Source organism: Colossoma macropomum, unplaced genomic scaffold (genome assembly GCF_904425465.1).
Source record: "Colossoma macropomum unplaced genomic scaffold, Colossoma_macropomum, whole genome shotgun sequence".
Taxonomy (NCBI): domain Eukaryota; kingdom Metazoa; phylum Chordata; class Actinopteri; order Characiformes; family Serrasalmidae; genus Colossoma; species Colossoma macropomum.
In genome coordinates this window covers 20,280,008-20,297,063 of record NW_023494804.1, presented here as the reverse complement: position 1 = coordinate 20,297,063, position 17,056 = coordinate 20,280,008, and the positions used below count along the sequence as shown (strand labels likewise).

At 40.4% G+C, this 17,056-nt stretch overlaps 1 protein-coding gene across 3 annotated transcripts; it reads right to left on the bottom strand.

Moving 5' to 3' along the window:
* Positions 1-5,420: 5,420 nt before the first annotated feature.
* fstb (follistatin b) lies at positions 5,421-15,410 on the bottom strand. Of its 3 annotated transcripts, none has more exons than XM_036595661.1 (6): positions 15,183-15,410; positions 13,722-13,913; positions 12,810-13,028; positions 10,917-11,141; positions 8,975-9,205; positions 5,421-6,052 (listed from the first exon to the last, which is right to left on the bottom strand). In XM_036595661.1, exons 1-6 carry the CDS (start codon positions 15,265-15,267, stop codon positions 5,940-5,942), a joined length of 1,065 nt encoding a protein of 354 aa, XP_036451554.1. In that variant the 5' UTR covers positions 15,268-15,410; the 3' UTR covers positions 5,421-5,939. The 3 variants fall into 3 exon arrangements, with proteins under 3 accessions (XP_036451554.1, XP_036451555.1, XP_036451556.1); XM_036595662.1 differs by lacking the exon at positions 15,183-15,410 and adding an exon at positions 15,017-15,169; XM_036595663.1 differs by having other exon boundaries at positions 5,941-6,322.
* Between the last annotated feature and the right edge of the window lie 1,646 nt (positions 15,411-17,056).

Genomic DNA, 17,056 nt, shown 5'->3' with positions numbered 1-17,056 from the left:
TCAGCCAACTTCACTCTTATGAGTTATCGTCTATACTTGTGATAGCAGAGCACCAGTTAGTTGGTTCAAACCTGTACTGGGACGTTTGACTTGACTTCTTCAGATTTGAACGACTATAATCTAAACTTGTGTCAGTAAAGCTTTTGGTTAGTCAGAATCAAACCTGTTCTGTGCTGAGCAGAGCTGTTAGCATGCTAATGAAGCTAATACTAACCAGCTCCTCTCTCCTGGTTAGTGGCACTATTTACCATTTACAATTGGTGTTAAATTGAAGTTTTGATGTCTATTGAGTGGTTGATTTATAGCTGTGTATGACTTTCATATATTTGGCTGAACTTACTTGATTGTTTTGGGGTTTGAAATAATGCAGCAGGATGCTGCGGCAGAATACCGAAATAAACATAGAACTGGTGAGCGAATAGCTATGTCATTACATCATCCCAGTGAAAGGTTCTGTGGCCCTGAACACAGTTAGCTAACCATGTGGAGAAAATGTGCTGTGCCTGGTTTTTAAGTGTTCCATGTCAAACTGTGTCCATGTGGAAACGCCACTGGAATGGTAACCCTCCAGCTCAGAACTATTCCACGCTGCAGTGTAAAAGAGGCTATAGCTAACCTTGTTCGGAAAACCGTGCTAAGCATGGTTTGTAAACGTTCCATGTCGAGCCATGTCCAGGTGAAAAGGCACTAGAACGGTTGGAATCAGAGTCAGAATCACTTTTTTTTCACCAAGTATGCTATACATGCTGTGTGTGGTGAGTGCACGCATGTATGACATGTAACATGCAAAATAGACAAGACTAGTGGCAAATATTTCTTTAAAGGACAAATGAAATAAACACAATAAATAGAACAGAATAATAAAGGGCCAATGTGAAAGGAGCTAAGCTGAAAATCTCTACATATGCAGATATGAATATCTATATGTAGGTCTGAGTTGACATATAATAATAAGGTTATCATTAATATAGTAACACGGTTACTCTCCATGCTTAGAACCAACAGGCCCTATAGTGAAAAAGAGGCCCTTGTTTTTGCTGTATTGAAAAATGTATTGAATTGAAACGTGACTATCATATCAACCTGAATTGTATTTGTTCTGAATTGTTACACCCCTAGTAGATATGAGAGGGAGGAATAGAAGCTTGGGCCCACATATGGGGCCAGTTCTCTGGACATGGATTAAGCCTAGTCTTGGTCTTAATTGGAATCACCATTTGAAGTTCTTTTTAGTCTAGGATTAGGCTTAATCTGGGTCTGAGAAACTGGTTCTTAGAATTTAAAGGGTTAATGTATTGCAAGCCATATTACAATCACAGTCTGTAGTAATTTTTTCATGTCTTATAGCCCTACACTACGGGCTATGGAGGGTTTTATGTTGTTGTTGTTGTTGTTGTTGTTGTTTTTGTTGTGCTTTATTTTTTTTGGTCTTTGTCTTTTCTGGCCTCAGCCATGAATGACCGGCAGTCATAAATGACTTGTCCTCGCTTAACCTTCTACAGGAATTTTTGACATATCTTGAAAGAATGACTTTTTTTCCTCTTCACCAATGATCTGTCACCAGAATCAGAAACATCTCCCTGCTAATGTGAAGGTCACAGCAGTTGCAGTGTGAGGAAAAACACTCGCTCTTCGCTTGGACCGTCATGTCAGCATTTCCTTAACGTAGTTATGGAGGCTGGCTTCCATTTTCCAAAACAGCCTCACACACAGGCCCTGATTACAATCTCTCTGCTGCAGTAATCTTTGTCAAATACGATTACTCTCTCTTTCTGTCTTTCTACTCCATACCCTTCTGCTTATTCCTCTCTCACATTCTGCTAGATAGATATGCTCTATCATTTTTATTCAATGTTTATCTGTCTCTCTACCCCACCATTCCTGTCTGTCACAGAAGCTGCTCAATAGGTAGTAGCCGGACACCTCTGCCCGCATTCCCTTATGAAGCCTCAACCGAGACAGGACAGCCCGTTCCCACTGCTGATTCAGCTCTTTCCCTCAGAGAGAGTGGTGCTCAAATGTTCCTCTGCATGCACCACTTCCACTCAGGAAGAGCTTGTTAATTAGCTGGTTAGTTGGATATGGTTTGTTAGAGCACAAAAAACACCAGAATGTGCAGAGCAGAGGGACTCCAGGACCAGGGCTGCCCCAGAGAGAGTGTGAGTTTAGCTGGCAGTATGCTTTAAATGACAGAAGAACTAATTAAAATCATACTACTGCTGAACATGCTGTCATAAGTACACTCAAAACAAACTCTGTGTATGTCTCAGCACTGCTAGAAGCCCAGTCTGTGTAGGGGACCAATTTAAGGTCAGGTCGCCCACTTGGCTCGTATTCAGCTGTTATAAAGTTGCCCTCTTTACTCAGCTGCTACATAGTCTCCCGGTTGACTTCGAATCAACTACTACAAAGTCACCTAGTGAACTCGAACTCAGCTGACACAAAGTCTGCCACCTGACTCTACTACACATGGGACCCTCAATATCTGGATTCTTAGTCACCTATTTGACTCCGACTTGACTATGTAGTCGCCCACTTTACTTGTATTTGTGTCTACTAGAGAGTCACCCTGTTTACTTGGACTCTACTATTACAAAGTCGCCCACTTGACTTGGACTCCACACTTGGAGCTACTGTTGCCCACTTGACTCACTGCTCAATATCTAAATTCAGCTACAGTCACCTACTTGACTCAGACTTGGCTATATAGTTGCCCACTTTTACATATGGCTACTAGAGTCATTCTGTTTACTTGGACTCAGCTATTACAAATTCACCCACTTTACTCTGACATAGCTACTACAAAGTTGCCCACTTGGACTTTTCTAAGGCAAAGTTACCCACTTTACTCAGACTCAGCTACTGTGAAGTAACCTACTTGGACTCAACTATTACTAATTTGTCCACTTTACTCTGACAAGACTACTACAAAGTTCCCCACCTTACTTGATTCAACTATTACATAGCTGCTCTCTTGACTTAGACTTGGCAAAGGCAGATTTGCCTATTTATCTTGACTTGGAGTTATTACAAAGTGGCCCACTTAACTTGGTTTGGCTATTTTTAATTTTCCACTTTACTTCGACATGGCTGCTGAAACAAAGTTGCCCATTTTACACAGCTTGTTTTGGACTTGGCTACTATATAGTCATCTACTTCACTTGGATTGGGCTATTACAAAGTTGCCCATTTTACTTCGACACAGCCACAACAAGGTCACCCACTTTACTCAGTTTCGGCTACTGTAAAGTTGCCCAGTTGTAAAGCTGCTTTGTGATAAAAGCTGTTGTAAAAAGCGTGATATAAATAAACTTTGACCTGACCCGACCACTTGACTCAGACTTAACTTCTACAAAGACACCCAGTTGACTCTAATTCGGCTAATATAAAGTCTCCCACATGACTCAAAATCTGCTACTACAAACGTGACCCTTTTTAGTTGGACTTAGCTACTGCAAAGTCACCTGCTTGACTCAAGTCACCTCTAATGATCTCGACTACAACATTAGAGTAAGCCACACTGGGACTATTCTGATCTCACCCAGCCAGGACCACCTCATTTAATACACTTACTCACAGGCTCACGTGCTTAATTCACTTACTTCAGTGTCGCAGACATGTGAGGACATAAGCCCAGGTCTGTGAGTGGAATTTAGAAGAAGAATTCCAGGCATTAAACCTAATTTAGCAGCCATTCAAAGGAAGGAAGTGTGTGTGTGTGTGTGTCTCTATGTGTGTGTGTGTGTGTGTAGAGTCTAATGAAGAAATGAAAGCTGGAGATGTGCTCACACACACAGGCCTGAGAGGCGCTGAGCATCCACACAGACTCAGGAGGGGCACTGAAAGAGGAGGTACCACCACTACCTCTGCCAATTAGCCCTGTCTGTACAACTTCCTGCTAAATTAGTTTTCTTGCTCTGGTCCAGACAGCTCTGGTGGCTACTGTAGGATTTGGCTCTGAGTATGTCTGTGTGACTCACTTCCAGTGAAAAGACAACAGCTCTGATTAAGACAAAAACACTTTTCCTGAATCCTTCCCAACAATGGAATAATTAGGAATTTCAGTGTAAACTGAAATATGTTGTAAGACAGTATTGTGTGAAAGTCAGAGACCACCCCTCATTTATTTAATTTTCAATCAGAATGGTCTTTTAGTTTCTCATCTTTCAGGAGATGTTTTTGAGGAGATGAAATATAAGATCCACATGCATAAGGAAGGGGAAAGTGAAAGTAAAAAAAAAAAAAGTGGAAAAAAACAGGGATTTCCAGAACTGGAGTCAAAAACATATACAAAGATAAACAAAAAAATAAAGTTGGCAAATCAAACAAAGAAGCTGCTGGTAGACTGACCACCCAACAGTCCAGACCTCAACATCAGTAAACTACTGAAACATTTGGGATTATTTGAATCGTCAGAAGCAGAAAGTGCAACCAACTTTTAAGACTGAACTTTGGAGGTGTGAACAATATCCCTGCAGATTTCTCTGAAAAACTGAAAGTGAGTCTCTGGAAAAGAGTGGAAGCTGTAATAAAGGTAAAAGGTGGACACACTAAATGCTGGAAATGTTTAGATATTTAGTTTATGAGGCTTCTGCGTAATTTTTCATCAAATATGTGAAGTTTTTAGATTTAGTCCTGGCACGGAAAAATGGATAATGTCACGTCTTTTGACTGGAAATGAATGTAGCGTGGTCTCTGAATTTTGCACAGTACAGTATATCGTTGCTGTCTAAAGAAATATGATCTCCAAAATGGTAAGTTTACAGGAGAAGGCAAAAACGTTCTTAGCTTTCAGTGTCAGTTATTGTTAAGAGATTTTATTCCAAGCTGTATTGGAGCATAATAAACAAATAATCATAAAACCTAAAGGACAACTGCTGTGCTCAAATGACAAAGAAAAGTAAACACTGAAAAAACATGTTTTTCTTTGGTCAGCGACAAGATGCTGTGTATATTATTTTTGTACGAGGTCTCACATTTCCAAACCCACACATTCTTGGGAAGAAACGTCACTATATGTCGAGTCATTCTGAGTCATAGAAAGCTTAATAAAAAACAAAAAGAGAAGGAAACAACCATATTTTTAACCAGTTTTTACTCATACTGCATGTTTACAAATGGCATCATTATCTTTATGTACACTGAACAATAAAAAAAGAACTATATACTTACAGCTGAATCTCCAGAATAATCAACAATAACAAACCAAAAAGAAAAAAATAGCAAAAGTATTATAAGATCATTGATATAGTTAATCCTATACATTTTGTGATAAAACAAAGTAGAGCCTTCTACAAAGACCATTGACTGCATTAGAATATTGGCAACAAAAATGGCATTCAAGCATTAATATAGCAAAAAAACCTTCCAATGTAGAAAAAAAGCCCACATTTTAATGTCCATATGGTTTTTTTACTCTCTCACATTATTCTTTTCACATCAAATAGCATGTCGTTTGTAGAAGACAGAAATAAATTGCTTATAAAGACTTTAACGGCAGAGCTGTTTAAGTCTGCTTTGATTGTAAACAAAACCAGATCCGCTTAGAAGTCCATTTATTAGTGAGCTTTAGGTTTCCAACTAGCGCACACACACGCACACATATACAAAACGTTCAGGCAGATATTCGTGTTTGGGCACTGTAGAAAATGAGACGTATATACTGTTTAGGTCACGAAATCAACACGCTTTTACGTAACACATTGCACCTTATAATAAATAGTGTTGAGGATAATATACAGAAGACAAAAGATAGTCAGTCAGACACTATAAATGTATAAATAAATGGACACAAAAATATATAAATAAACATCCAGAAGACAGAGCTATATGAAATCTTCCTCTTTTCTTTCTTTCCCTGGAAAATAAATAAGCATATCTCTATGTACAGTATGAATACTGACTCTGCACTGACGTCGAGTGCCGGTGCTGACGGCGCTTCACCCCGTCAGTATCGGAGAAACGTGAACATAATCCGTGCAGTCCTGATTTTCGTCCTCCTCCTCCTCCTCCTCTTCATCATCTTCGTCCTCCTCCGTCAGCTCCGAGATGGCTACGCGGAGGAACACAGTAGCTGTTGCATCAGTACGAAACACAACAGCACACAAACTCACCGCATGGCTTTGAAAGGACAACAAAAGTTTTTTTTGTTTTTTTTTAAAGAACCATTAATGGTTAATGGTTATTGGTTTTTGCTTCTTTTCCAGCAAAGCATCTGAAATGATAATGCTTTTTCTGATTGGCACAAGAAAGCGGGCGGGCAGCCTTGTGCGGTGGGACTGAGAGGGGGGTCAGGGGTTTCGGACAGGTCAGTGGTCTACGCCTGGAAGCAAAAAGAAAAGCGCTTTCATTTTTGACAGGCTTGGAAAAGGCCGAATGGCTCAAAGGAACATTCGGTTACTAACATAGATTTGCAGTCTTAATCAAATCATATTCATTAACCCCCTAAACTCCAGGCTTATTGTGTAATTAAAGCTTATTATGCAGCAACAACTATGAATTAGTATTTATTGTTCAGTAGCTATTAAGAAACTTATGGCACATAGTTATGAGCATGAGTATTGTAAGTCTCAGAGTTTAAGGGGTTAAAACAAGTTAAAGCTCAGATAAACTGACTGTAATGAGCTCTGGAAGACACATTTTTAATACTGCCACACATAAACACAAAACAATAAGCACAGTTCAGTTATAGACACTTCATAGCACATAAAGCCTTCAGAGCGTTGTTAGTAACAATGCCATTACCTCATATTTTAGCACCAAAGTCTCCACATGCAAATTAAGCCTGGTCCTGGACTAGGCTTAATAAGCATATGGAAAAGCCCATATTGCATTATTAGCGAAAAGGGAAGCCTCGCAATTTTCCAACATCAATAACTTTTTCCCCAGCCCCTCCTCAACTGAAAAGATTCACACTCTTATATGACATTATTAAGTCAAAACAAACCCGATACTGAAAACTGCACTGCCAAAGTGCTGCCAAGATGTGACAAAAGGGTGGACTGCACTCGCACATGAATTTTCCCACACATTAATTGTGTATATATGCCCATATATACACATATGGGCATATCATATATATGTGTATATGCATGTGTATATCAGTCAGTATATATATACACACACACACACACACACACACATATATATATATATATATATATATATATATATATATATATATATATATATTGCTTAGATGGCGGGAAGCAGAAAATGCAACCAACTTCTAAGACTGAACTTGGGAGGTATGGAAAAATATCCCTGCAAATTTCTTTGAAAAACTGAGAGCCTCCTGAAAGAATGGAAGCTGTAATAAAGGTAATAAAGTGGACACAATAAATACTGAAAAAAACTGATGCCGTTCTGGCTTTTTGTTTTCTACTTTTTTCCCCCTGATGCTGAAAATTGAATGAGTTGTACTTAATGGCTGTTTTGACTGGAAATTAAATGAATGAAAGATGGCACAGTATATAAGTACATGTGCAATTACATGTTTTGTATATATTAATTTAATTATAATCAGTATACACATAAATTATATACTTATATATGTGTGTGCGTGTATGTAATAGAATGAGCCATCTGCTCTGAATTTTCAAAAAAGTTGCATATTTACTGTTGTTTCTAATGTTTAAACTGATCCTGGTCAATCCAAAATGGGAGTCCAGGATGCTTTTTTTCAAGCGATTTAAAGAAAGCATCTGATTAGAATCTAAGATGGCAGAGTAGAACATGCTCAGGTCAGCTTGTGTTGATGTCTCATGCACAAGCTAAATTGTTTATCTCATGATCCTCACTGTGACTTTGTGCCAGGGCCACAGGCATAAGCAACAGATTCACAAGCACAGCAGAGGAAAGTGAATGTATGTCCCTGTGTGCTCTCCACGTGACCCGTTTACACCAGTAATCTAGCTTTTATAAGGGATCAACAATGTGACCTTTTGTTTAAGATGATAAATTCATAACCTGTGATTTGAACTGGAGCTGTCCCAGACTAAATATATCATATATTAGGCAGGTCTTTGACTTGGCCAAATTACATTGTTATTGGAACAAATTGAATTGTTATTTGGTTATTCTCAGCACTGGCCCAGCAGACTAGGCCAAAGCTTAGACCAATCACAGCACAGAAACTGTACAAAGATTTCACACTAATATATGACGACAATAGTAAGATGTAATAAGCCTGATGTGGGAAAAACTGTGGCGTGACCCTTTAAGTGAAGCCAACAGGGCGAAATGCACCAGCACATGAAATTAATTTCAGTGAATTATTTTTTGCTCATTGCAGCTTTTCAGTTAAACCTTAAACGCCCAGAAGCTGCTGGTGGGTCCAGACTTCTATAACTTAAGTCAGTTTACATTGTACTAACTGAATAATAAGCCTTAGAATGTAATAAGCTCAGGGGTACAACAGCTACAGTCATATGCAAAAGTTTGGGCACCCCTGGTCAAATTATATGGTTTATTGATTTTCTAAGTGAAAACAAGTGAATGCATCCTCTACAGAGAACACACTTTGCACATTTAATGCACTTTTACTGTTTATTTGCTGAATTTAACATATTGGAAAAAATACTACAAAATAAAGTATAGCCTCTGAAAAAGTTAAGCCACATATTCTTTTTTTCAGTACGTTAAACACAGCAAAAAATAGAAATTATGCACAAAAACGCCATATTTAAGTGTGTTCTTTGTAGAGGATGTGTGAGCTTATTTTCACTTCATCAAAAATCAACAACACATGTAATTTGACCAGGAGTGTTCAAACTTCAGCATATGGCTGTATTTGTCTCAGGAGGGCTGAGAAAACAAAGACATCATCAGTTCCCAGAATCCTGCTGTTTCTTTTGGTTGCACTATAGCATAGCATAGACCGGAGGTGGAGGTGTTTGGGTGAAGGAGGGCAGGAACATTAACGGCTGTTCTTAATGCCAGCATTGCATGTCCGGTCTAAGCATCCTCTACTTACAGTTGCACAAGCCGGCGTGTTTGACCTCCAGGACACGGCGGAGCGAGCAGGCGGCCCGCCGCATGGCGCACTCGCTGGGGTAGGTGGTGTTGTCGCTGGCGCACACGCTGTCTCCGGGGTGGCTCTCCGGACAGTCGTCCTCGCAGGCTGAGCAGCGGCCTCGTCCTGTCCTTGCATCCCACAGGCACCGCTTCCCCTCGGGACAGCGGATGTCATCACATGACTGGGCATCTGAGGGCAGAAACAGAAGGTCAGAAAGTGTCTCCATTCTACTATTGGGGGTCAACTGAATTTAGTGAGACCCCTTATTCTGCACATTTTTGTGTTTTCTAGCTAGCACACCTGATTCAACTCATTAACTAATTAACCCCTCAATCCCTACACAATTAAAAAAAGATGGTTTTGTATAGATAACTTTTTGAAAAGGGTTCTTCTGTTGTTACAGCCTTGACATAATAACAATAGAACAAACCTTTTTGGTGCTATGTAGAACCCTTTTCAAAAAGGTTCTATGGAGAACCATCTACAGCACATTCTCCATTAATCTGAAGAGCCATTTAATGATGCAAAGAACCCTGTAATCATGCAAAAGGTTCTTTAAGTGTTCATGGTTCTTTATAGAACCATTTTCGTTACTAAAGAACCTTTGAAGAACCATGTTCTTTTTAGTAGTGTAAGCTTATTATTCAGTGCTTAACCTTAAGACTTATTGTTCAGTACCTACTATGAAATGTTTAGTGACAGCTATAAATTAAGTATCTACTATAAATTACTCAGGTAGTACTATGAATTCTTCATTATTTACTATAAATTCAGTGTCTTCTATAATTTTTCAGTAACTGCTATGAAACTAATAGGCAGTTTAATAGATTGCTTGGGAATGTTATCTAGCAGTAGATTAAGTATGTAGTTTATACATTACTTAAAAGATATAATCTAACCTAATTTAACTTAATTTCAAACTACTTTTGGACTGTTTTTGATCGAACTGTCTAAGCTGTTACCATAGTCTGTTAGCTCATTTCATAAAGTTTGAACTATCTGAAGACACAGGACTAATATCCACTTCCTTCCTCTTTCTCGAAAGTATACCCTTCCGTCTTTCTCTCGGGAGGGTATCAGTCATTGTGATGAAGCTATTTGCAGTTTGGGAGCACATTAAACAAATTGAGAATTTAAAACTATTAACCTTTAAAAAATTACTGGAATTACAGAACCTGTACAAGTTTTTGATGGTTGTAATCTAGATTACATGTATTTCATCACCAGCCAACTCTGTAAATGATGTAGTTAGTGGTTTAGTGTGAATCCATATAAATGTTCTAGAATTTAGGGGTTAATAAGCCCCTAATGTGCTGGGTCAGGTGTGTTACAGTAAAAAAATATCGCAAACAAGGGGTCCCCAAGTCTGGGATTGGGAGCCACTCACCCAATCTGAGATACCCGAACAACTGTGTAGTAAGGCTCAGTGTTCAGATGATGGAATCATGGGTTATTGCACCACAGCAAACTAATGAGGACCACATGTTTAGAGAGCATTATATAAGCAAAGCTTTGAGGGTTGGAGTTGGGCCTGATCGAGGATCGGTTTTGCCAGTTTTATCCTAATGAACATGATTGCATGGACTGTAAGTGCTAATCCTAGAACATGTTGAGCTTTATTGCCACTCGTCATTACAGCCAGGTGTTGAGTGATTAATGAAATATAGCTCCTCTCGGAACCACGCTGCATTTAACACGAAACAGCAGCAGACACTCAGTAGACACAGTACATGCAGACAATCAACCGTAAGAAAAAGATGAAGCAAATGTACAGTCTTTAACGGCAGTGTTTACGTCCGCATTGTTCAGCAGTGTAAAAGTAACCATTAAAAGCAGATCAGCTGGGTTCTAACCTGGTTCCTCTGGGTAATCATTTGATACAAAAAGGCAGAGTTCTCACCTATGCACTTGCCCTCATAGGCCACCCCGATAGATCTTCCCAGAATGCACGTTGCTCTTCTGAGGTGGCACGCGCTGGCATAAACAATCCCATCATTCCCACACAGGTACTGCTCGGGAGAAGTCGCTTCGGGGCACATGCGGTTGCAGGTCACACAGTAGGCGTTGTTGACCTGGTCCACCACACATGTGGCGGTGCCGGGACAGCGGACATCCTGGCATGTTTCTGCAAAGCATCAAAATTGGGACATGTGACAATAAAGCCTCTGCAAAGATTTTAGTGACCTTTCACTGAATTCTGTTTCAGGTTCTGGTTTGAAACACATGCCTGAACTGAGATTCTCAATGCTGGGCTGGTCTAATGAGCATAGATTAAACTAACCCTTAATCTAAGTCCATGACTCCTAGAGAGGAAGACTCTCAATTAAAACTCTCAGAGGCTCTCACTGTACCTATATCACCTATTCCTAATTTCTGAGATTGAGACTAAGCCTAGTTTTTTAAACAGATGTGAAACAGATTCATTAAAACAGATGTTTGATTGGGATTCTCCAAACTGGGCTGATTTAATGAGCACAGATAAAGTTGAACATTGGCCTAAATAAATTCTTTGGGACTCTCACTTCACCTAATTCACCTAATCCTAATTTCTGACACTGAGACGAAGCCTAGTTTTTAATCAGATGTTTGATTGGGATTCTCCACACTGGGCTGATTTAATCTAATCCTAATTTCTGAGATCGAGGCTAAGCTTAGTTTTGTTTTGAAAGTTAGGCTGGTTTAATAAGCACAGATTAAACAGAATTTTGGAATAGGTTAGGCTCTCCGGGTCAGATTCCTGGACAGAGATTAAGCACAGCATTCTGTATGGCAATTCTCCACTAAAAGGAAAATTAAATCCAGAACTAGGTTTAATTTGAATCCAGGAAGATGACCTTTAAATGCTTCACCTAGTTCACCTAATCTTAATTTCTAAGATTAAGACTAAGCCTAGTTTTAGTTTGAAACAAATGTTTGAATGGAGATTCTGCATGCTAGTCTGGTTTAACTAGCACAGATTAAACCCTGGACTACACTAGACTCTTAGAGTCTCTCACTTTACCTAATCCTAATTTCTGAGAGTGAGGCTAGTTTTGTTTTGAAACAAATGTTCGACTGGCATTCTCTACACTAGGTTTAATGGGCACAAGTTATACCTTGGACTAATGCTCTTACTTAATCTAACTGATCTAATCCTAGTTTCTGAGATTCAGACTGAGCCTAAGAAACAGATGTTTGAGGTTCTCACTGCTAGGCTGGTTTAATGAGCACAGAACCTTGGCATCGATTAGACTCTCAGGGACTCTCAACAACACTTAATTTACCTAATCTTAATTTCTAAGATTCAGTCTAAGAATAGTTTTGGTTTGAAACATGTTTGATTGGACTGTCTTCAATCCTGATGTAATGAAGACAAGATCAATCCTTGGACTAAGTATGACTCTCAGGGTTTCCTGGACAGGGATTAGGCAAAGATAAGGAGAAATGTGGGAGTAAATTAGACTCTCAAATGGATAGACTTCAAGCAAAGTACATTCTACTCTATGATTAGTGTTGAGTCCTGTCAGGAACAACTGGACTGATCATTGAATATGGCCCTGAAAGTTTGTGTAAGAGTCAGCATTGGCTAGTCTGGGTCATAGACTTTAATTCTGACGCATGTTTTGACATTAGTTTATTTACTTATTTATCTAACAAACTCCATGCGTTGGAAAAAATGGAAAAGGACTGATTGTGCATGTGAACTGTTATTTTGCTTTGCTTTGTTTTAATCAAAGGATTAGAACAACATATACTGCCTGAAGTACATTTTTTTTAGGTTGAACTGACAAAATATACAGTATTTCATACTTACTCTTGCACTTGCCCTGATACTGGGCCACCAGGTTGGGGTATCTCCTGCACTTGGCTCTGAGGAGCGCACACTCGTTGCGGTAGGTCTTCCCGTCTGAGCCGCACACAGGTCCTTTGAAGGTGACGCTGGAGCAGTCTGGAGCGCAAATGCAGCGCGGCCTGTTTCTCTTGTTCATCTTACACCGCTTTCCAGGACCACAGTCCACATTATCGCACGTCTCTAACAAATCCAACCAATCAGTCAGTCAAACAGTGTCAGTTTGACCTATATATCTGAATATACAGTCGTAAGCAAAAGTTCAGGCGTTTCTGCTCATTTTAATGCACAATTACTGTTTATTTGCTGAAGGTAACATACTGGGGGAAAAACGTAACATGCAAAAGTTATGGCACCCTTTATGTTTTATAGTTTTATTTTTTCTAATAAGTGGGATAGGTTTTCAAACTTTTGCATGTGACTGTATCATTACAGTGGTCACTAACCTTGTCCTACGAGACCTGCTGCAGGTTTCAACCAATATCAGCACTAATCCAAATGAAGAATTTAGCTCCAACTCAAGTCAAGTAAACTGATAATGTGGATCAGAGGGAGCTGACACTAAACTCTAGGGTCTAGTTTTCTGAACATTAATTAAGCTTAGTCTTGGGCTGCACAACAATGCCAAAAGTATTTCACCACTTAGGTTTCTAGACCTAGATTAAGCCTAAACCTAGGCTAAATTGGATTTTTAACTGTTAAACAGCAATACTGTCATTACAATTAGTCCACAATCCAAGAAACTACTCCTTGTTTAGGGTTAGGCTAAAACTGGGCCTCAGAAATTAGCCCTTGATCTCTAGGCACAGGTTGGTGACCACTATAAAGTTAATTTACATTTCATTCTTTTTTGCAAAGCCTGCATCAGCAACATACCTTTGCATGGTATACAGTTGGGAGCACCACCATTCAGGAGCAGCCACCGAAATAAGGTGTTGCTGGGCACGTCCTCCTCTGTCCACGCCGTGCCCAGCCGTTCACCTCTGCAGCAATCCTCTCGGCTCATCCCGGACATGTAGAGGACCTGACATCTCCCGTTCTTCCCCTGCTCAAGCCAGCAGTTGCCAGCTGGAAAGAATCAGCCCTGTTAGCACCCTGTACAAGCTGAGCCTTTCAAAACCTACACAGTATCCACACTCTTAGAAATAAAAGTACAAAACTGTCACTGGGGCAGTGCCCCTCTTGTCACTGGGGTGGAACCCTCAAGGCTACATCTCAGTACCTTTAGTCAGGGAACATAACTGTACCATAATCCATTGAAATTCGATTTTTTTAAGTTGTATTGACTCCACACACCCCGTCTCGTCTCCAGGCTTTTTAATTTGTATTGTTCTGTTTTAAAACATCAGGTTATGAAAAGGTACAAATATGTACTTTTCACCTGGAAAAAACTTATTTCAGGTTCACAATTGGACCTTAAAACCATTGTTGTACCTTTGAGGGAACAGTTATATTGTTTGTACCTTGATAAAAACGAAAAATGTACCTGCACAGCACCTTTATTTCTAACAGTGCATAGACTTATGGCCAACTTTCAGTGTATGATATATTTAAAGAAATAGTCCAGCATTTTTCAACCTTCTCTCTATCTGCCTCTTGTGTACTGTATGGCTGATTACCACAGAGAATAGTTCTGATATGTTTTCCAGTGCTTAGAAGGGAAAACAAAACCAGTTGACTCAAAATGTGCTTGTAATAGAAGCCAATAGGCAGGTCCTGAAGCAAGAAGGGTTTCTGTTCTTTTACTGAGAACAGAGAAACGCATTGAAATGATTGTGTGTGGTAATCAGATGCAGCAGAAAGAGATTTGGTTGAAAATTGCTGGGGTACTTCTTTGAATCAGGCTTATGTGGACCATCTAGAAGTTCTAGAAGAGAGCTGTTTGTAAGGAAGTGTAAGGGCAGGCTTAGTCACCGTGCGCTCCCTCGCTCGAGAGGCACGAGATACTTAACTAAGACCGTGGAATAAAAGTAATAAAAATGCCATAAAGTGTCAGTAAATGCCATTCGTGGGCCAGAAAAACAGACAAACTAGCAAAATAAACATGCAAAACAAAAACAGAACACCTCACAGTAAAGTACCAGAATGGCCAAATGACATACTAAGCTGCAACGGCACGGTGTACACCAAAAATACAGCAAAAACCTCAAAATTGTTCAACAAAAACCTACTTCTTTGAAGCTGCGCAACCATTTCTCCACTTTCCCCCCTTTTACGCACAGCAATAACTGTGCGCAATCGTCACCGCACTTCAGCCCCAGTGCGCTTCCAGACTCCCGCAGCCTCCAGCTCCAATGGAACTACACGGAGAACACCACAAAGACGAGCTGCTCTTACCCTGAACTCGGTGCTCCTCCATGAAGTGCGCGAGCCACATGAGCAGCGCGAGCACGCCCTGGCGAAGCTGCAGCAGCTGGAGCATCCTTGGAGAGGAGGGCCGGATGTAGGACGGGTGGATGAGGCGTGTAGGACGGGATGCTTAGCGTGCTTGACACCCAGTGCCTGTCATAGAGAGCCAGTCTTGCGTTTTAAATCGCTATGAGGCTCTGGAGTGGAGCGCCTTTTGGTGGGCGGGCTTCAAAAAGTTGAGGGGGGTGGGGACACTGGAAGAACGGCTCGCTCACCACCAAGGAGATTCGTCAGGTGACGTTTTATGAGCTTGAGAAACTTTCTCTCCTCGAGCCCTGACAGCATTGTTGAGGAAATCGAAGACAGCTTTTGCGCAAAGAATGGCGCGCATAATGGCGCAAAGCAGCTTCACCAGACGATTTTACCACGGTGCGTTTTGGTTACAGAGGTCTATGAGAGATCATCCTCTGAAAAGGGCTTCTGGTCATAATTTGGTATTATTCACTGCAGGTTCTTTGATTTTTGTAGTGTTAAATATTTCTGGATACTTCCATGTTTATGTTAAACTCATGCTCAGCACTATTGCTGTCTATACAGGACTGTGTTTGAAACTACACTGGACTGTCGCTCTCAGCTTTGAACAGATCCGCGATAACAGCCGCTTTTCCATCAAAGTTCAGTCGCCCATATAAGCGCGTTAATCTCCTAAAGTGCTCCATTAGAGGGAACTCTAAGCGATAATAATAGACGCGCGGTCATTCTGGTCATAGTGGAGACAGTTGTTTGGTCCTCCCCCGAGGTCGAGCGCACAAATATAGACCAACAAATCCTGCTTCAAAGGAGCCTCTTGGGTTGGGGATTGGATTACATCAGACGCAGTAGACAGCACTGAGTGCTCAACTCAGACAAGAGTGTTGCGCGTCTGCTGGATGACAGGTAGCTGCTCCGCAGGAAAACCGGGCCAATCTCAGAAAGTGCAGTGGTGAAAATGTGGCCTCGCTTGCCCTCTATCGGTAGACAAGCTGTACTGCACTTAGACTGGCCGTCACCCGTTGCAATACAAGTCACAGTGTAAAACTGAATTCTGCCAAACTTTCAAAAATTCCGGATAGTTTAATCTCTGGGCTGTAAACAAAGTCATTCAGAGTAGTTTGGTGTGAAATGGTTCTTTGTAGAGAAACTTACTACCTCAGATGTATTTACAGTGGTGGTGATAGGAACCAGGAGAGACCTGGTTCAACACAAATATAGCCTTTTTATTTAATCTCCAGAATGACCAGTAAACCACCCATACAGAGCCCTAGTAAGGCATGGAAACGAAATAATTCAGTTGTGGCCATGATTTAGTAAGGCGTGGGAACGAGATCCTCATGCACTGCCATGACTTAGTAAGGCATGGCAATGAGATAATTAAGACGTGACCACAGCTTAATAATACAGAGCCCTGCTGGTGACATAACCTATAAATAAAAAATAATACGTGGCCACGACTTAGTAAGGCATGGCAATGAGATAATTAAGCCCTGACCACAGCTTAATAATACGAAGCCCTGCTAGTGACATCCCGTATAAATAAAAATAATACGCGGCCACAACTTAGTAAGGCATGGGAATGAAATAATTAAATCGTGGCCATGACTTAGTAAAGTGTGGGAATGAGATCCTAATGAGTAGCCACCACTTAGTAAGGCATTTCATTGAGATAATTAAGCCTTGACCACAGCTTAATAATACAGAGCCCTGCTAGTGACCTACTGTAAAAATAAAAATAATATATGGCCACGCCATATTAACACATGGTGGCCACGAGTTAGTAAGGCATAGGGACGAGAACCTAATGCACGACCACAACTTAGTAAGCG

Coding starts and splice junctions, on each gene's coding strand:
- fstb (XM_036595661.1), bottom strand. CDS start 15,267: ATGCTCCAGCTGCTGCAGCTTCGCCAGGGCGTGCTCGCGCTGCTCATG. Junction 13,029..13,721: donor CAACTGTATACCATGCAAAG/GTATGTTGCTGA, acceptor TGGATTTGTTAG/AGACGTGCGATAATGTGGAC. Junction 11,142..12,809: donor GTATCAGGGCAAGTGCAAGA/GTAAGTATGAAA, acceptor GATGCTTTGCAG/AAACATGCCAGGATGTCCGC.